This window comes from Fusarium vanettenii, assembly GCF_000151355.1.
Source record: "Fusarium vanettenii 77-13-4 chromosome 5 genomic scaffold NECHAsca_12_chr5_2_0, whole genome shotgun sequence".
Taxonomy (NCBI): Eukaryota; Fungi; Ascomycota; class Sordariomycetes; order Hypocreales; family Nectriaceae; genus Fusarium; species Fusarium vanettenii.
Window position 1 is genome coordinate 562,186 of NW_003315872.1, and position 13,497 is coordinate 575,682.

Below are 13,497 nucleotides of genomic sequence, written 5' to 3' on the forward strand. Positions count from 1 at the left end.
AACAAGCCTCATCTCCTCTCCTCCGTCACCGTCAGCTCTCAGTCAGCCAGCACAAAAACCACCAACAAAAAAGGCAACTTGTCGCATCGGTTGACCCAGCGAAAGCCCTCGGTTCCACACCGTACGGTACAGTACCGTACCAGCGACTCACTGCCCCCGGGGTACCACCTCGCCCTACAAAAGCTCCATCCATCTGCGTTGCGCCGGGCACCTCAGCAAAAGCTACTGACCTGCCCTGCCCGGCCCTGTGCTACTGCTACTGGCAAGCTTACAAGGGGTACCATCGACGGCCACTACGCATACTCCGTCGTCCACTGTAGAGGGTCCAGCTTTTTTTTTTCCTGACGCCTCCTTTGCCTCCAGCTCTCGCTCGCTGCTGGTTCTAGCCTCCACGCCCTCTCTCTTCGCAGACAGGGTCGGACGTCCGCCCAGCGCCCCAAGCAAGCCTGGTACCTACACGCCCCCGGCCCCATCCTTCTTTCTCTCTGTTGCCCTGTGCCAGACACAGACAGAGACAGAAAGAGATCCGCCGAGTCGTCCGCTGACCCCCCTCGAGCTAGACTTGGGACGTTTTTGCGCGTGCGCGCGCCCACACCTCCATCATCTCGCAGTATATCACATCGCCAGCCCAGCTCTCTGGAGCGCCTGGGCTCTCCCCGACCAAAACCCTCAAGCACCCAGCTCCTTCTGGCGCGGGCAAACGACCTCTTGTCTTTGCTCTCCTTCATCCGTCTCCTCCCCCCTGAACCTTTACAACTTTCTCTGTCGACAATGATGCATCGCCAGGTGCTTTGAAAGCAACCCGCCCGCCCGTCGCAGGTTCTCTCTCGACCCAGGGGTGAACGTGAACATCCGTTCCGCTCCGCTCCCTCCGTGGATCTGCCAGCTTCCGTCGTCCGCCTCATCGCTCTCCGAGACTTGCGAGCCTTTGTGTTCTCGAACTTGTCCGACCAGAAACCCTCCGAAACCCTCACCCAATCTCCGTCCACAACACACCACTAACATGTCGAGTTCTGCCTCTGGCGACTCGGGCGCTGGTGGCCGGTCAATGGAGTCACGAGTGGGTAGAAGCAAGCAACGTGAGTCTTTGCGAACTGCGCGATCCTACATACCCTCTCTTGAGCACACTCAACTTTTTTTTTTTTGCTCTCGTAATTTCCCAAGCCTGCATCTTCAACTCGCTTCTTGCGCCACCAATCCCCCAGCCCCAATTCGCCGTCGTTGGCACTCAATTTGTTCCTGCGACTGCGGCCAATGTCATTGACCACAATCCCATGGCCATACCCCACGTTTAGCTCAACAAGCTCGGATTCGCTAACATGTTTCACTCTGCAGGTTACAACACCAAGGGTGAACGTCTCGTCGCTGGCATCGTGCCCCTCACACCCGATCAGAACTATGTGCTGTTGATCCAGTCCACCCGGCGAAAAGGTTGGGTCTTGCCCAAGGGCGGCTGGGAATCGGACGAGACGTGCCAAGAGGCTGCCGAGCGAGAGGCTTGGGAAGAAGCCGGCATCACCGTCCAGATCAGCTACGACCTTGGCGACATCGATGAGAAGCGCGCGCCCAAGTCATCAAAAGATCGGTCAAGATACCATTTCTTCGAGGGCGTCGTCACTGGCGAGTACGACGACTGGCCCGAGAGTCACAAGCGCGAACGCCAGTGGTTCTCATTTACTCAGGCCTGGGAAGCCTTGTCAACAAGACCAGAGCTGCAGGAGGCTTTGGAACGGTCTACTATGAGCCGGACATAGCCTCACGGCACGCCCTCTCACGATCAGCTCTGGCCTCTGCAGGCGATTGACCATCGTCGACAGCTTGTCACTTGATGCACAGCTCACGCTGGAACCTACCACGGCGCTTGTTGCATGAATGGCGAGAAGTGAGTGAGCCGGTTCTGAAAAGGAACCAGGCTTCTCCGCCAACTCAGCATCATGAGAGGGAAGAACACATGTTGACAACGGCTCTTGACATGTGTTTTCATCCTCAAATCTCCTCTTTTCCTTGCTCTCTCTATTTGCAGAGATGATACAACGTGCATCCATCCAAAGGCGTTCGGTGGATTATGATAGAGTCTTTTTACGCAACCAAGAATTCAGGCGGGACGGTTTACCTGAGCGGCATATTACGGTGCATACATCAAGACGAGAGGGACATTATTTTGTTTTGACTCTTGACGAGGTCCGGGAGAAAAAAACAACAAGGGGTTGGTTGGCTGCTCTTGGATTTCTTGCCTTTTTTCTTCTTTGAACGGAGTCTCCCAGGACACACCAAACATGGGAAGGGACAGGCAAAGGCAAAGGCAGCGAACGGTGCACCAGATATCCATCCGGCTAGAAAGAGAAGCCCCATTAACTCACTCGCCTATTGCGGTAGAGTTGAGTTGGCGGAAAAAAATAGACGTGGCGATTTCTCTCATTGTGATGCATCACTGAAATGAGAAGCCCAACAAAAGATACAGTAATCAGCAATGAAATGAAATGAATGTAAAATAATTGACAGAAATTTATTATTGATCAATCAATGAATAGAATGATGACGCACAGGCGAGGTCACTGCTGCAACTTCACCCGCTAGCAACCTGCGGCCCAAGGCTTGTCATTGATGCTTGTTTGCTCTGTTCCCTGGCAGATTCGAATGTGCCCCGCCAACATGTTCAACATGCCCCTCACTCCTTATTCGCCCCTCTATTGACTTTTCCAAGCTGCCCCGCATTCGGCACAAAATGAGACCATCGACAGGCATCTCACTGATGGTGACGCCGATCACATGACTCTGCACGTGATATGGCTCTTATCGATAACAGGTTCGCCGCACCTTTGCTCAACGTCGAAGCATCAACGACACGGACCAGCAACCCGTTATTTCAGACAACCACGCAGCTCTTTTTCGCAATGTGTATGTCATGAGCTCTAGGACCGAATATTCCATGGATTTATAAAGCACCCGAACAATCGAAAACCTCCCACGAACGACACCGCCCCAGACCCATGATATAATGGAGAACCTGTCCATCTCCGATGCCCCTCCGCAGGGACGCGGCGGCGGCGCTCCGCAACCGCTGCCTCAGCTGCCGCCGCAGATGTTTACCACTGCTGCGCAGCTGCTGGACCTCACAGACAGTACGACCTCGCCATGATAACAGTTGGTTCTTGCTTGCGGTCCTGGGGACGGATGGGACATGAGAGCAACAAGGGGGGCATATACAAGGGAGGATCGAGTGCTGACGGTTGGTGAAACTGCAGAGAAGCTCATGGTCGCCTTGCGCGACGGGAGAAAACTTATTGGGGTGCTAAGAAGTTGGGATCAGTTCGGTTGGTTTTCCTCTCTGACCCTCATGAACTTGGAAGGGGGGCGAACTTGCGAGGACACGGTTTTCTGACCATGCAAAACCAGCCAACCTCGTCCTCCAATCCACGATCGAGCGCATCTTTGCGCCTCTTCCCGAGTCGGCAGGCAGCGACCAACCGGCGGGTCTCTACGCTGACATAACGCACGGCATCTTTCTCGTGCGCGGCGAAAACGTGCTCCTCCTCGGCGAGATCGACCTCGACAAGGATGACGACCCACCACCCGGATTCCAGCGCGCGGAGCTCGAGGTAGTCAAGAAGCTGGCTGAGGACAAGAAGGTGGCGGACAAGGCAAAGGAAAAGGTGAGGCTCAAGAAGTTGGCCAAGCAGGGCTTTGAGGGGGAGAATCTGGGAGAGATTGTGTTTTAGAAAGGGAGGCGCCACATGTTTGCTATGAGAAAATTGCTAGCTGTGGATGAGATGCAGTTCATTGGGCAGAATATTGTGAAATGCCCTTTGACTGCGGGATGGGGAAAGAAGAACGGCTCTGTTATAGAGGAGTCGGTTCTATGGGAATTGGGACTGGAAATATCAAGACTAGTGGTTCGACGCGCATAGTTAGCATGCATGAATAGATGAACCGAGAAAAGCTAGGATATCACATTTTTGGTTAGTGTTTGCTGTTATTGACCGGGGTTGTAGTTGGCTATGTACGGGTAGTTTGGATATGTGATGAGTTCGGGCTTGAGGCCGTCAGCGAGTGTTGGATGACGGGAATGCAACTTGGAACAAGCAGGGGAAATGTTGACAGGGGATTGAACCTCAGGATTTGATAATAATCACATGGTGAATCTACGTCTTTCGGATCGACAATAGTTGAGTCTAAGCACAACCTTCCCCCCCTTTACAAGATTTAGGGAGGCCATGAGTTTCTACATGCCTGAGACTGTGACCTATCATTTCACAAAGACAAGATATGAATACAACAAAAATTGTGGTTTCCGGCACAATGCTGTCCTCAGACCCAATACTGTATACCTAACATCACACGAGCAAACATATTGACCGGCCAAGGTCCCGACGATGGCTAAGAAGCTACGTGGTCCGACCAGACAAACCAAAGTCATATGCTTTCAAAACAAACATGCAGTACTTTGTTGAATATTCGATAACACGTCCCTGACGAGTTTCGTAGCAATCTCCTAAATCATGAAGCGGTGACCGCGTGGCAGATATGAATTGCTTGTCTCATACAGTCGATTCTCTATTAATAGGAGCTGCTGCAGGTAATACTATACAAAGGCTACGAATAGTCAATATGTGTGGAGTCTTGTGTGGCTCACTGTTGTACACGGTCCCTTAATACCCCCGGACTCGAGATGCTCAGAGACTCAACCCGAAACAGCTGGTCATGCCATCCATCGATGGAGATTGTACCGGAAACGCCTCTCGTATGGAGTCATTACTCTCCCTCTTGGTCTTGATTCCTTTTCCCTTTTTTCTTTTAAAAATACAGCCCAGAGCACCACTGTCACCCTGTTTTTCTCGCTTGTCTAAACAGGCGAGGGTCTAGATGGACCTTCGCCTTCGTAGACGCTCAAACATGGGTATAGGTGTGTCGTCGGGATTCTTGAGGCCGCCGAGAAGCCAGTCCGTTAGGCCTACGACCTTTGCGCCGACGCCGCCCTCCCAATCGCCGCCCGCTTGTGCTTGCTCGATCGTGTGGCTCAGTATCCTGCCCTCGGCGTCAAAGTCAAACACAAACAGCCCGGTAAAGGCCTTGTCTGGGTCAACGCCACGGCCAAAGGGCAACGACCGCGCAAGGATGCTGGCATCGCTGGCGGACCTGGGCTCCTTGCGCTTCTCGCACCAGCGAACGACGAGTTGTTCAGGGATGGCTCCCGGACGGCGGGGTAGGAAGGTGAGGGGCTCTGAGGTCATGCGCTCGGCGAGGATCTCGATGCGGACGTTGCCAATGATGGGAACGCGGTTCCAGGCTATGGGCGACGTCCAGAGGGCGGCATTGTATGCGACGCGGCCTGAGACGGTGGGTAGGTGCGGGTGTGTCGAGGGGAATAGGTGGAGGCAGATGTTGGGCGCGAGGAGATCGTGGGGGAGAGGATGGAGGAGGAGGGTCGGTAGTCGTTCTTGGAGGATTCTTAGAGCTGTTCCCGGTTAGTATTATATGATCTCAATCTTATCAATCCTCCCCGTAATCCTGGTCTTTCGTACTCTTGCCCAGCTTGGCCTTGTTTGGGTCCTTTGGCCCGTCATCGCCGGCTCCAACCCACCGTACGCCCGTCGCATCGAAATAGGTCCTCGACAAAGCAGCTCGCCTCACTGAGGTCTCAAGGATGGTAACATCTGAAGGCGTAGAAGGCTCCCGGACGGATATGGGCTTGACCTGGGCCTTTACAGGATGGGCGCTGGAAAGCCGGCGAAGTGATGCGGCAGAGGGCCGGCCGGAACGGCTTATAGCGGAGCGAATGGGCGCGGCCATTGGGTGGTCAGCGCAACGGGACGGGGAGCCTCATGGATTTTGGAATAAGACAGAGGCGAGGCCGAAGTAGGGAATTGCGCGACGAGTAGATTTGATTAAAGCTGATTGAGTAGAAGACTGTAGAGTCAAGTTGAATGGTGAGGTAGTTGGTCGATAGCTTGACATGACCCAGTCCACTTTTGGAACTTTTTTTGACAGAGGGCAAATGGGTAAAGTCGGGTTGGCTGGATCGCCGAGAAGTACTCCTACACTAAACTTTGCTGAAGAGATACATGAGAACTCTCAAGCTCCTGGTTGGCCAGCCCAGCCACTGATCTCCACCGCCACAGGGCGGCTGACAGCGGATACTGTAGCGGGATGTGGCGGGGCGGGGTCCAGCGTTTGTGACCGCCCCGACGGGACCAGGTGGTTTTCTCCAGGGGGAACAACTCGAAGCATTGGATCTTCTTTCGAGGGGGACGATGAAACGGGGTCCACTGATAAGGGGCTGTTATCTCGCTATGAGAGAGAGTGAGAGCCTCTTGTCTTTTGTTGCGAGATGATGCAGTACTGGGCCGGTCAAGGCACGCATCACAAGCCTTGGGATCATACACTGGCCAATGTCGTGACCTACTATGTCACTGGACCTGAATAAATGACTGACTCTGAAAGAGCCCCGATACTTGTAAGAAAAGGGCCGCATGATGGAAACGGCATGGATGCAGGTACACGAACAGGTCGTCTTTTCTTTTTGTCACATGCAATCCTGCCGTCTCTTTTTCTGCTGGGGCATGCATCTTTTCAACAAACCGCCCGTGACGAAAACCGCCAGTTAGTTGACGAGGTTGGGGTTCTCAAGGTTGGACAAAAAAGGACAATCTCATCAAAAATAACTTTTGCCTCGTTTTGAGTCTGCAAGAGCAAGGCATGAAAAAACAAGCAGTAAGATTAAACCCTGCTCGAGAGCTAAAATAAATCTGGGCGTCTTGGTGCTTTTATTTAATTTCATCCTCATTCTCTCCTGCGCTTGCACAGCCTCTTCACCAAAGACAGCAATCCTTTGTTCTGGGTCTCACGTGACCTGTCAGCTGCCCCATTCCACCGCCGAACCGCCCTGCTTCCCTCTGGTGCCGCGCTGGCGCTGCCTGGCGTTACGTTTGTCTTCCAGTCCCTGACGTACTTGAGCCTCTGCATCTCAGCGGAACCCAACTTGATCTTCTCCCCATCATCTCCATACCAAACCTCATCCCTCATCGCCTTCGGCTTCGCTCATCTCAGATCTCGCCCCCCTTCTTCGTCGCCCATAAGACGAATCTCGCCTTGCCGCGATACCTAGAGCAAACCCGCCAAGATGAACCCCGAGTAGTACGCCACACCTCTTCCCGCCTCCTTTGCGATAACCTCCTTTCGATGGATCACCGCCCATGCTGACAGTCGCTCCAGAGTCCCTTCCCTTCCATCGCCGGCGCGCCCGTCTCGCTCCGATTCCTCTTTAGGTGTCGGGGATGCGATCCTGGATGATATTTTTCTGACGTGCACCGCCTTCTCAGATACGACTATCTCTTCAAGCTCCTCCTCATCGGAGATTCCGGTGTTGGAAAGTCTTGCCTGCTTCTGCGATTTGCCGATGACACCTACACCGAGTCCTACATCTCGACCATCGGTGTCGATTTTGTGCGTCATCCTCGCCCGACCCCTCCCCTCCTGCCTAGGATATCGCCTAACCCCTGTCTCAGAAAATCCGAACAATAGAGCTCGACGGCAAGACGGTCAAGCTGCAGATTGTACGTGGCATCTAGCGCGCACGCCAAAACCTTGTTTTTCCAAGAACCAGCTAACATAGGCTTCAAGTGGGATACTGCCGGCCAAGAGCGATTCCGAACCATCACCTCCTCCTACTACCGTGGCGCCCACGGCATCTGCGTCGTCTACGATGTCACCGACATGGACTCGTTTAACAACGTCAAGCAATGGCTCCAGGAGATTGACCGATACGCCACCGAGGGCGTCAACAAGCTGCTGGTCGGCAACAAGAGCGATATGTCGGACAAGAAGGTCGTCGAGTACAGCGTGGCCAAGGTAAGTTGATCCGCATCTGGAATATCGTAGCCTGGCCGGCCACGGTCACATGCACTTTTGCGCCTGAGCGCCCAAGTGCCCCTGTATCCAAGCCGCCCGCCAATCCCTCGGCTTCGATATCCGCTACTGCATGTATCATGGGCGACTAACCCCCTCTGTAGGAGTTCGCCGACAGCCTGGGCATCCCCTTCCTCGAGACCTCGGCCAAGAACGCCAGCAACGTCGAGCAGGCCTTCCTGACCATGGCCCGCCAGATCAAGGAGCGCATGGGCACCACGACGGCGAACAACACCAAACCCAGCGTGCAAGTCGGCCAGGGCCAGGGCGTCGGCAACAACAACAACAACGGCTGCTGCTAAATGCTCTGATGCTCTCTTTTTTCTGGGGCGAAGCAGGATGACGGAGTACGGCCGGGACACAGGGCAACGCAATGCAATGCAATATGCTAGGGACATGACCGGATGGGTTGAATCACGATGTTTGCTTTTTCCCCCTTGCTCTCCCCCATTTCTGCCTGCGCACGCATAGACCAAATCATGATCACTTGGATCTCGCTCTTCATCCCCGCAAATCACGACATCCCTCCCTAGCACCCAACCCCCCTTTGGCATTTGGAAGAACGGTAAACCGGCCCTTTGATGACCTTTGAACGGATGGGGGATCATGACGGAATGGGAGGAGCGCAATGAGGACCGGAGTCTGAGGGGGGGAAACGACAAATATGACGGCAGATTTTCCAACGGCGGATGGCTTGGGGGGTTTTGCGCGTGCGCGAGTGTTTTCTCTCTCTTTTCTCTTCATGTTCTTGTTGTTCTCTATTTGCGAAACTCGAACATTGGGAGACATCTTTTGCCTCTATCACCGAAGCTGTCCTCACCATCGGGAGCCCTGTCCGTCCAGCTCATCCGTCTTTGCCATTTCGGTTCTGCAAAACCCTTGAGCTGCCTCTCAGACGTCAAGATCCATGGGGAGAAGGGAAAGAGGGGGGGGGGGGGGGGGAAACGCTGCGCTCCGTGCTTAATCGTGCTTTTGCTTTGGTTCTGATATCGATCGTTTACGTGGTTTTTTGCTTTTATTTCTTTTTCATCCTGGTTCGCCTTGCTGGTTCTTTTTCTGATCTGACTTGTCCCCACGAGAATTCTTGTTATCCTTAGTGTATGCGAGAATGGAGTATTCTTAATAAAGGCGGAATATTCTCTTCTTTTAGACTTTGCTCCAAGACTTCTCTCTGGTATGCAACTCCCAGGGATATATGGGAGTGATGCCATCTTTGAGGTGTGTGCTGAACAACGACTGACACTTGGCCTGCCTATATCTCATGCGGTTATAGGAGTATACATTTCCATAAGGCTCAACCCATGCTGACAAGGATAATCAGCTTGACTCCTTTGGAGCACATAGCTAGGTTTCAACACTCAGTCCTCGTTAAAAAGCCCGTGGATCTGACACAAATACCCCTGAATCAACAACTGTCGGTGAATGTTGACAGGGCCAAGCGAGGGACCTCCTGAGTCTCATGCTCCATCCAAATAGCAAAGGGGCCTCCATGTCTAATCATGCACACTGAAACAATGGAATGAACAACTAGGATTACTTTGATTCATAACGAATGTCTGCTTTTATCCTCCCTTGACTCATCCCGGGGTATTATAGAACCTCATTACAATCAACAAATGACAAAAAAGGAAATGCCACGGCTGAGCAGTACAAAAGATCGTAACGTCATGATGGCCACGTCATCAAATCCAACATAGCCAGAATCATCCACATTCCCAAATGCTCATGCCAGACCAAGCATCTTCAGCGCCTTGCGACTGTTCCCTTTTCGAATGTCTGGTTTCTTGGACAAGATAGGCATGATTCTTCGGTCTTCCTGATCCCAATCGCTGTCGTCGAGGTACACGGTGAGAATGGACTGAGCATCGGCGTTGGAGGGTTTCCGTCTCGATTTACCCCGGCTCAGCTTGCTCTTTACCGATTTCACTGTCTTGACTGTCTTGACTGTCTCGGCGATAGAAGGAGCCCGGCTAGATAGAGCAGACGACCCCGAAAGACCCGCTCCAAATCTGGCCGCAAGAGCTGGCGACATTGGTGGGCTCTGTGGTCCTGATGACACCCGAGGGAAGGGTGAAAAGGTTCCTGTGAGAGAGGGCGGCTTCGACTTCTTTGGCGATGGCTTCTTTGGTGCCTCCTCAGGAGTGTAGAATGATGAAATATCAGAAAGAATCTTCAAAACAGTAGAAATGAATGTTGCGATCTCTGCGTCGCTTGCGGTCGAGGTAAGTAGAAAGTTGGCCTTGGAGACTGTCACATCATAGCAAGGTCCAGATGTTGGTGAGAGGGACGTTCCAAAACGGCCGACGGGTCCCTGCTCCGGGCCGTTGATGGGTGTTGTCCCCCGCAGGTGAGTGAATGGAAGTGTTTCTTTGCTGTTGGCATCGACGATTTGTGCCACCTTCATCATGTCGACACCAACAAGCTTCTGGAGAGCCAGCATAGTCGGAAGGTGTTCCGGAGGGTACTCAAGAAGAAGGTACCGCACCTCTGTATGCAAGGCAAGGTATGTCTCCAGATGGGGAATGATGAGTGTGGCAAGAAGATAAGAGTTGGCGAAAGGGTTATCGTGTGTCTGGCTGGTCAGAGGCTGAGCAGTGTATGCTTGCATTGCAGTAGCGAGGAGATATCTGTTGATTGTAAGTCTTGAACTTCCTTGAATTTGAGGCTGATGGCATACCTGAAATCGAGCCTTCCACTCCGGCTCATACCACTAGGCTTGGTCCCCAGCTTCTCTAGTTGCCCCGTGATAGCTGAGGCATAGGTCTTCTTCACGCCGCGCTGAGCACCGATAGCCAGGATCTGGTCCACTCGGCGACCGGTCTCACGAGTCCCATCTGAGTCGGTCTCTCGGAAAATGGGCCTCCAGAGTCCCTCTAGTTCTGGGAGAAGGGGGAACTGAAATTGACGGTAGCCCTGGGTCTCAGGGGGGAAGTGATCCTTGAGAATAGAGCGTAGGGAGTTCTGGATGGTAACAGCTGTTTGCTGGCTACTGATTCTGAACTCGCGAATCTTCTCATCTGCCTCCGAAACCAAGGGCGGAGGTGTTTGGGCAGGCGTAGGTGGTCGCTCGACTTGTACCCTGGGTACTGTCTGCCGTGGCTTCGCCTGAGGCCAGGTGGGTTGCACATAGGCAAACGGGTCGTACTCGTCTGTGTAACTGCTTCGAGCGACAACGGCAGGCTCGTGGTAATCGTCGTCTGTACAGTCCAGGTCCTTGATCGACTGAGATTCAGGTGTCCCTGGGACAGAGGCACTGACTTCGTCGGTTTCGGAAGCGGATGACGAGTGACACATGACAGGATAGTTGCCAGCTTTGAACCCGCCAACAACAGACTCAAGAAGAGCATCTGGTACCTCATCCTTGAAATGCACCACGAGATCCTCCAGGAAGGGCAGAACAGGCTTGAAAGGCTCATTTGGCTCCGGAATCTCCTCGGCATCGGTTCCTCTGTCGACGTATGATGCTCTTGCAGGTTTTCGCTTCTTTTCCGAAGGGACCGGTGCAACCTTGACGGTTGGGCGGTTAGACCTTACGACAATAGTCCTAGGTCCCTCGATGTAGCTGAGTCTGCTTGGCCGCGAGTCCTTTGCACTTGTAATGACCATGCAGGAATGCCGGCGGGCCTCAGAGGGCGCCTGTTGCTCGAGATCACGCTCAGACTCTCGTGCAAGCTCTGCTGCGTCGGCAGGAACACAGAGGTCCCGGTACTTGGGAGTGGCGGGGTATATACGGTCCAGAGACTTGACTCGTGTCAGTGTAGCTCTGCGGCCCGAAAGTCGCATGTCCAGCAGTGAAGCCTCTCCATACACGACATTATCTGTGGAACGGATGCTGAACACGTCGGACCGTGGAGTGAAGACCTCGGGGCCGAGGGCTTGAGGAACGGCCATGGAACCATAGGACTCTCCAATGCAACTTGGGGGTCGAGGGAATGAGTTCCTTGGTGAAGGTGGCTGAAGATTGGTGAATCCAGGATAGAGAGGATCAGCGGGCTTGTCGTAGTGTGTGACGGCAAACATGGAAGCCCGAGGAGAGTAGATCTCATCTACAACCTCGTCAATCACACTCTCGGTCTCTTCCTGGTCCTGAGTGCCAAACACGAAGAAAGGTGCCGCGTCTCCGAAGTTATCGGCGTATCCATACAGCGGCAGACTGTTGCTCCGAGGGCGTGTCGCAGTCGTCAGATCAAGCTCGTTAGTTGGCTGAAGGCTGGCAGTCTGGCGGTCCAAGGCGTCGGCGGCTCGCATCGCCCGTGTTATGGGGTCCTCGAATTCCTCGTCGAACTCTTGCTCGCCAAAATACTCGAATGTGTTTCGTCTTCGCCAGTCCCTAGCTGGGTTTTCCAGCCCAGCGACACCCTCCTTGACCAGATGGTTGAAGATGGACTCCGCGCGGTTGTAGTCGCCATCTGTTTCATTCTCCATGATTGCCTTGATGCAGAGAGTTTGCGCGCCTGGAGTGCCGCCGCTCATGAAGACGAGTCGCTTGCTGTTAGATGTGGACCCTTGGAGGAAGTTTTGAGCAACTTCATGTCGAGCAGCGACGGCTTCATGTATGCTTTTGACATAGAGGCGAGCATCGAATCTTTCATCCATGCCTTCGTTTGAGACATAGCTCTGAATGTTTGGGAGAATGAGAATTTGGGGCGATGTCGGTAGGAGTCTCAGTTGTGTTGATATAGTTTCGGCATGGCCTTCAAAGGCGACAATGCTTCCGAGAAGCTGTTTATCGGTAGTCATGGTGGATAAGGCGCCACTGTCCCGGACGATCTGTTGGCAGAAAATGGAACGGAAATGCGCGAGGCAGGCGTAAAGTAAGGGATCGAACTCAAAGGAATGTTGAAGGCGAGGTCAAGGGTGATGAAAGGGAGCGCGACTAAGAATCTTTAGGCATGAAGCATTCTCGATGTGTGTAAGAAACGCTGGTAGATGATTAGAACCACTGAGCTGAGATTGGAATGGCCGAAGGGAGTCTCACAAAATGAATGTTTGAGAGTTAAAGAGGGAGGGTGTGAAACAAGAAACAATTGATATGTGGAATAGAAATTTGGAAGATCACCTCGAGGGATGTAGAGTGAGTGAGAGAGGGAAGGAGCAGGAACGGGAACTGAGTGGCAGCTGCGAGGCAGGTGTCATCGATATGAGGAAAGAAGGAAAGAGCGGGTTGATAGGTAGATTTAGTATAGGATGGAAGGAGCCAGGAAGTCCGGGAGATCTACCTGTGCCTCTTCCCACCCTCAGCCGACGGCGTTTCCACTGTTCTCCTCTTACATTGGATCCCAGCATCCTATCCCATCCCATCCCAGGCTCTCAGCGCAGGATCCATTGTCAAACCCTGCAACAAACGGGCTACTGCAGCGAGACGCAAGCCACTCTAGGGGGTTTTCCCAGATCTGTTCGTCCCCACGGCCCTGACGAACAAGCCATGGAGGAGGCATTGGCTACGGGGATGCCACAGCCAACCAGCTAATTGCTGCGGAGTTGCTTTTTTGCTTCCCTTGCCCTCCTTGGGGGAGAAACCAATGCCGGCATGCAGCCAAAGCTCAGACTTCCCATCCCGGCTGGCTGGGTTATCTGCGCTGGATGAGTGGC

At 53.3% G+C, this 13,497-nt stretch overlaps 5 protein-coding genes across 5 annotated transcripts; 3 read left to right on the top strand and 2 right to left on the bottom strand.

Annotated features, from left to right (window-relative positions):
* The first annotated feature begins 674 nt into the window (after nt 1-674).
* On the top strand, nt 675-2,417 carry NECHADRAFT_60765 (uncharacterized protein). Its single transcript, XM_003047928.1, has 2 exons — nt 675-1,079; nt 1,336-2,417. The coding sequence occupies exons 1-2, from the start codon at nt 1,004-1,006 to the stop codon at nt 1,752-1,754; spliced, it is 495 nt and encodes a 164-aa protein (XP_003047974.1). The 5' UTR covers nt 675-1,003; the 3' UTR covers nt 1,755-2,417.
* A 451-nt stretch (nt 2,418-2,868) lies between these two features.
* Nucleotides 2,869-3,952, top strand: NECHADRAFT_100373 (uncharacterized protein). Its single transcript, XM_003047929.1, has 3 exons — nt 2,869-3,122; nt 3,246-3,314; nt 3,397-3,952. Exons 1-3 carry the CDS (start codon nt 2,999-3,001, stop codon nt 3,717-3,719), a joined length of 516 nt encoding a protein of 171 aa, XP_003047975.1. The 5' UTR covers nt 2,869-2,998; the 3' UTR covers nt 3,720-3,952.
* A 907-nt stretch (nt 3,953-4,859) lies between these two features.
* NECHADRAFT_40181 (uncharacterized protein) lies at nt 4,860-5,790 on the bottom strand (the record flags this gene model as incomplete). Its single annotated transcript, XM_003048110.1, has 2 exons — nt 4,860-5,455; nt 5,523-5,790. 2 exons carry the CDS (start codon nt 5,788-5,790, stop codon nt 4,860-4,862), a joined length of 864 nt encoding a protein of 287 aa, XP_003048156.1.
* Nucleotides 5,791-7,009: 1,219 nt separating this feature from the next.
* NECHADRAFT_73652 (uncharacterized protein) lies at nt 7,010-8,387 on the top strand. The gene is made up of 5 exons (XM_003047930.1): nt 7,010-7,131; nt 7,320-7,443; nt 7,506-7,553; nt 7,621-7,848; nt 8,010-8,387. The coding sequence occupies exons 1-5, from the start codon at nt 7,121-7,123 to the stop codon at nt 8,205-8,207; spliced, it is 609 nt and encodes a 202-aa protein (XP_003047976.1). The 5' UTR covers nt 7,010-7,120; the 3' UTR covers nt 8,208-8,387.
* Nucleotides 8,388-9,628: 1,241 nt separating this feature from the next.
* On the bottom strand, nt 9,629-12,645 carry NECHADRAFT_80014 (uncharacterized protein; the record flags this gene model as incomplete). Its single annotated transcript, XM_003048111.1, has 2 exons — nt 9,629-10,532; nt 10,583-12,645. 2 exons carry the CDS (start codon nt 12,643-12,645, stop codon nt 9,629-9,631), a joined length of 2,967 nt encoding a protein of 988 aa, XP_003048157.1.
* Between the last annotated feature and the right edge of the window lie 852 nt (nt 12,646-13,497).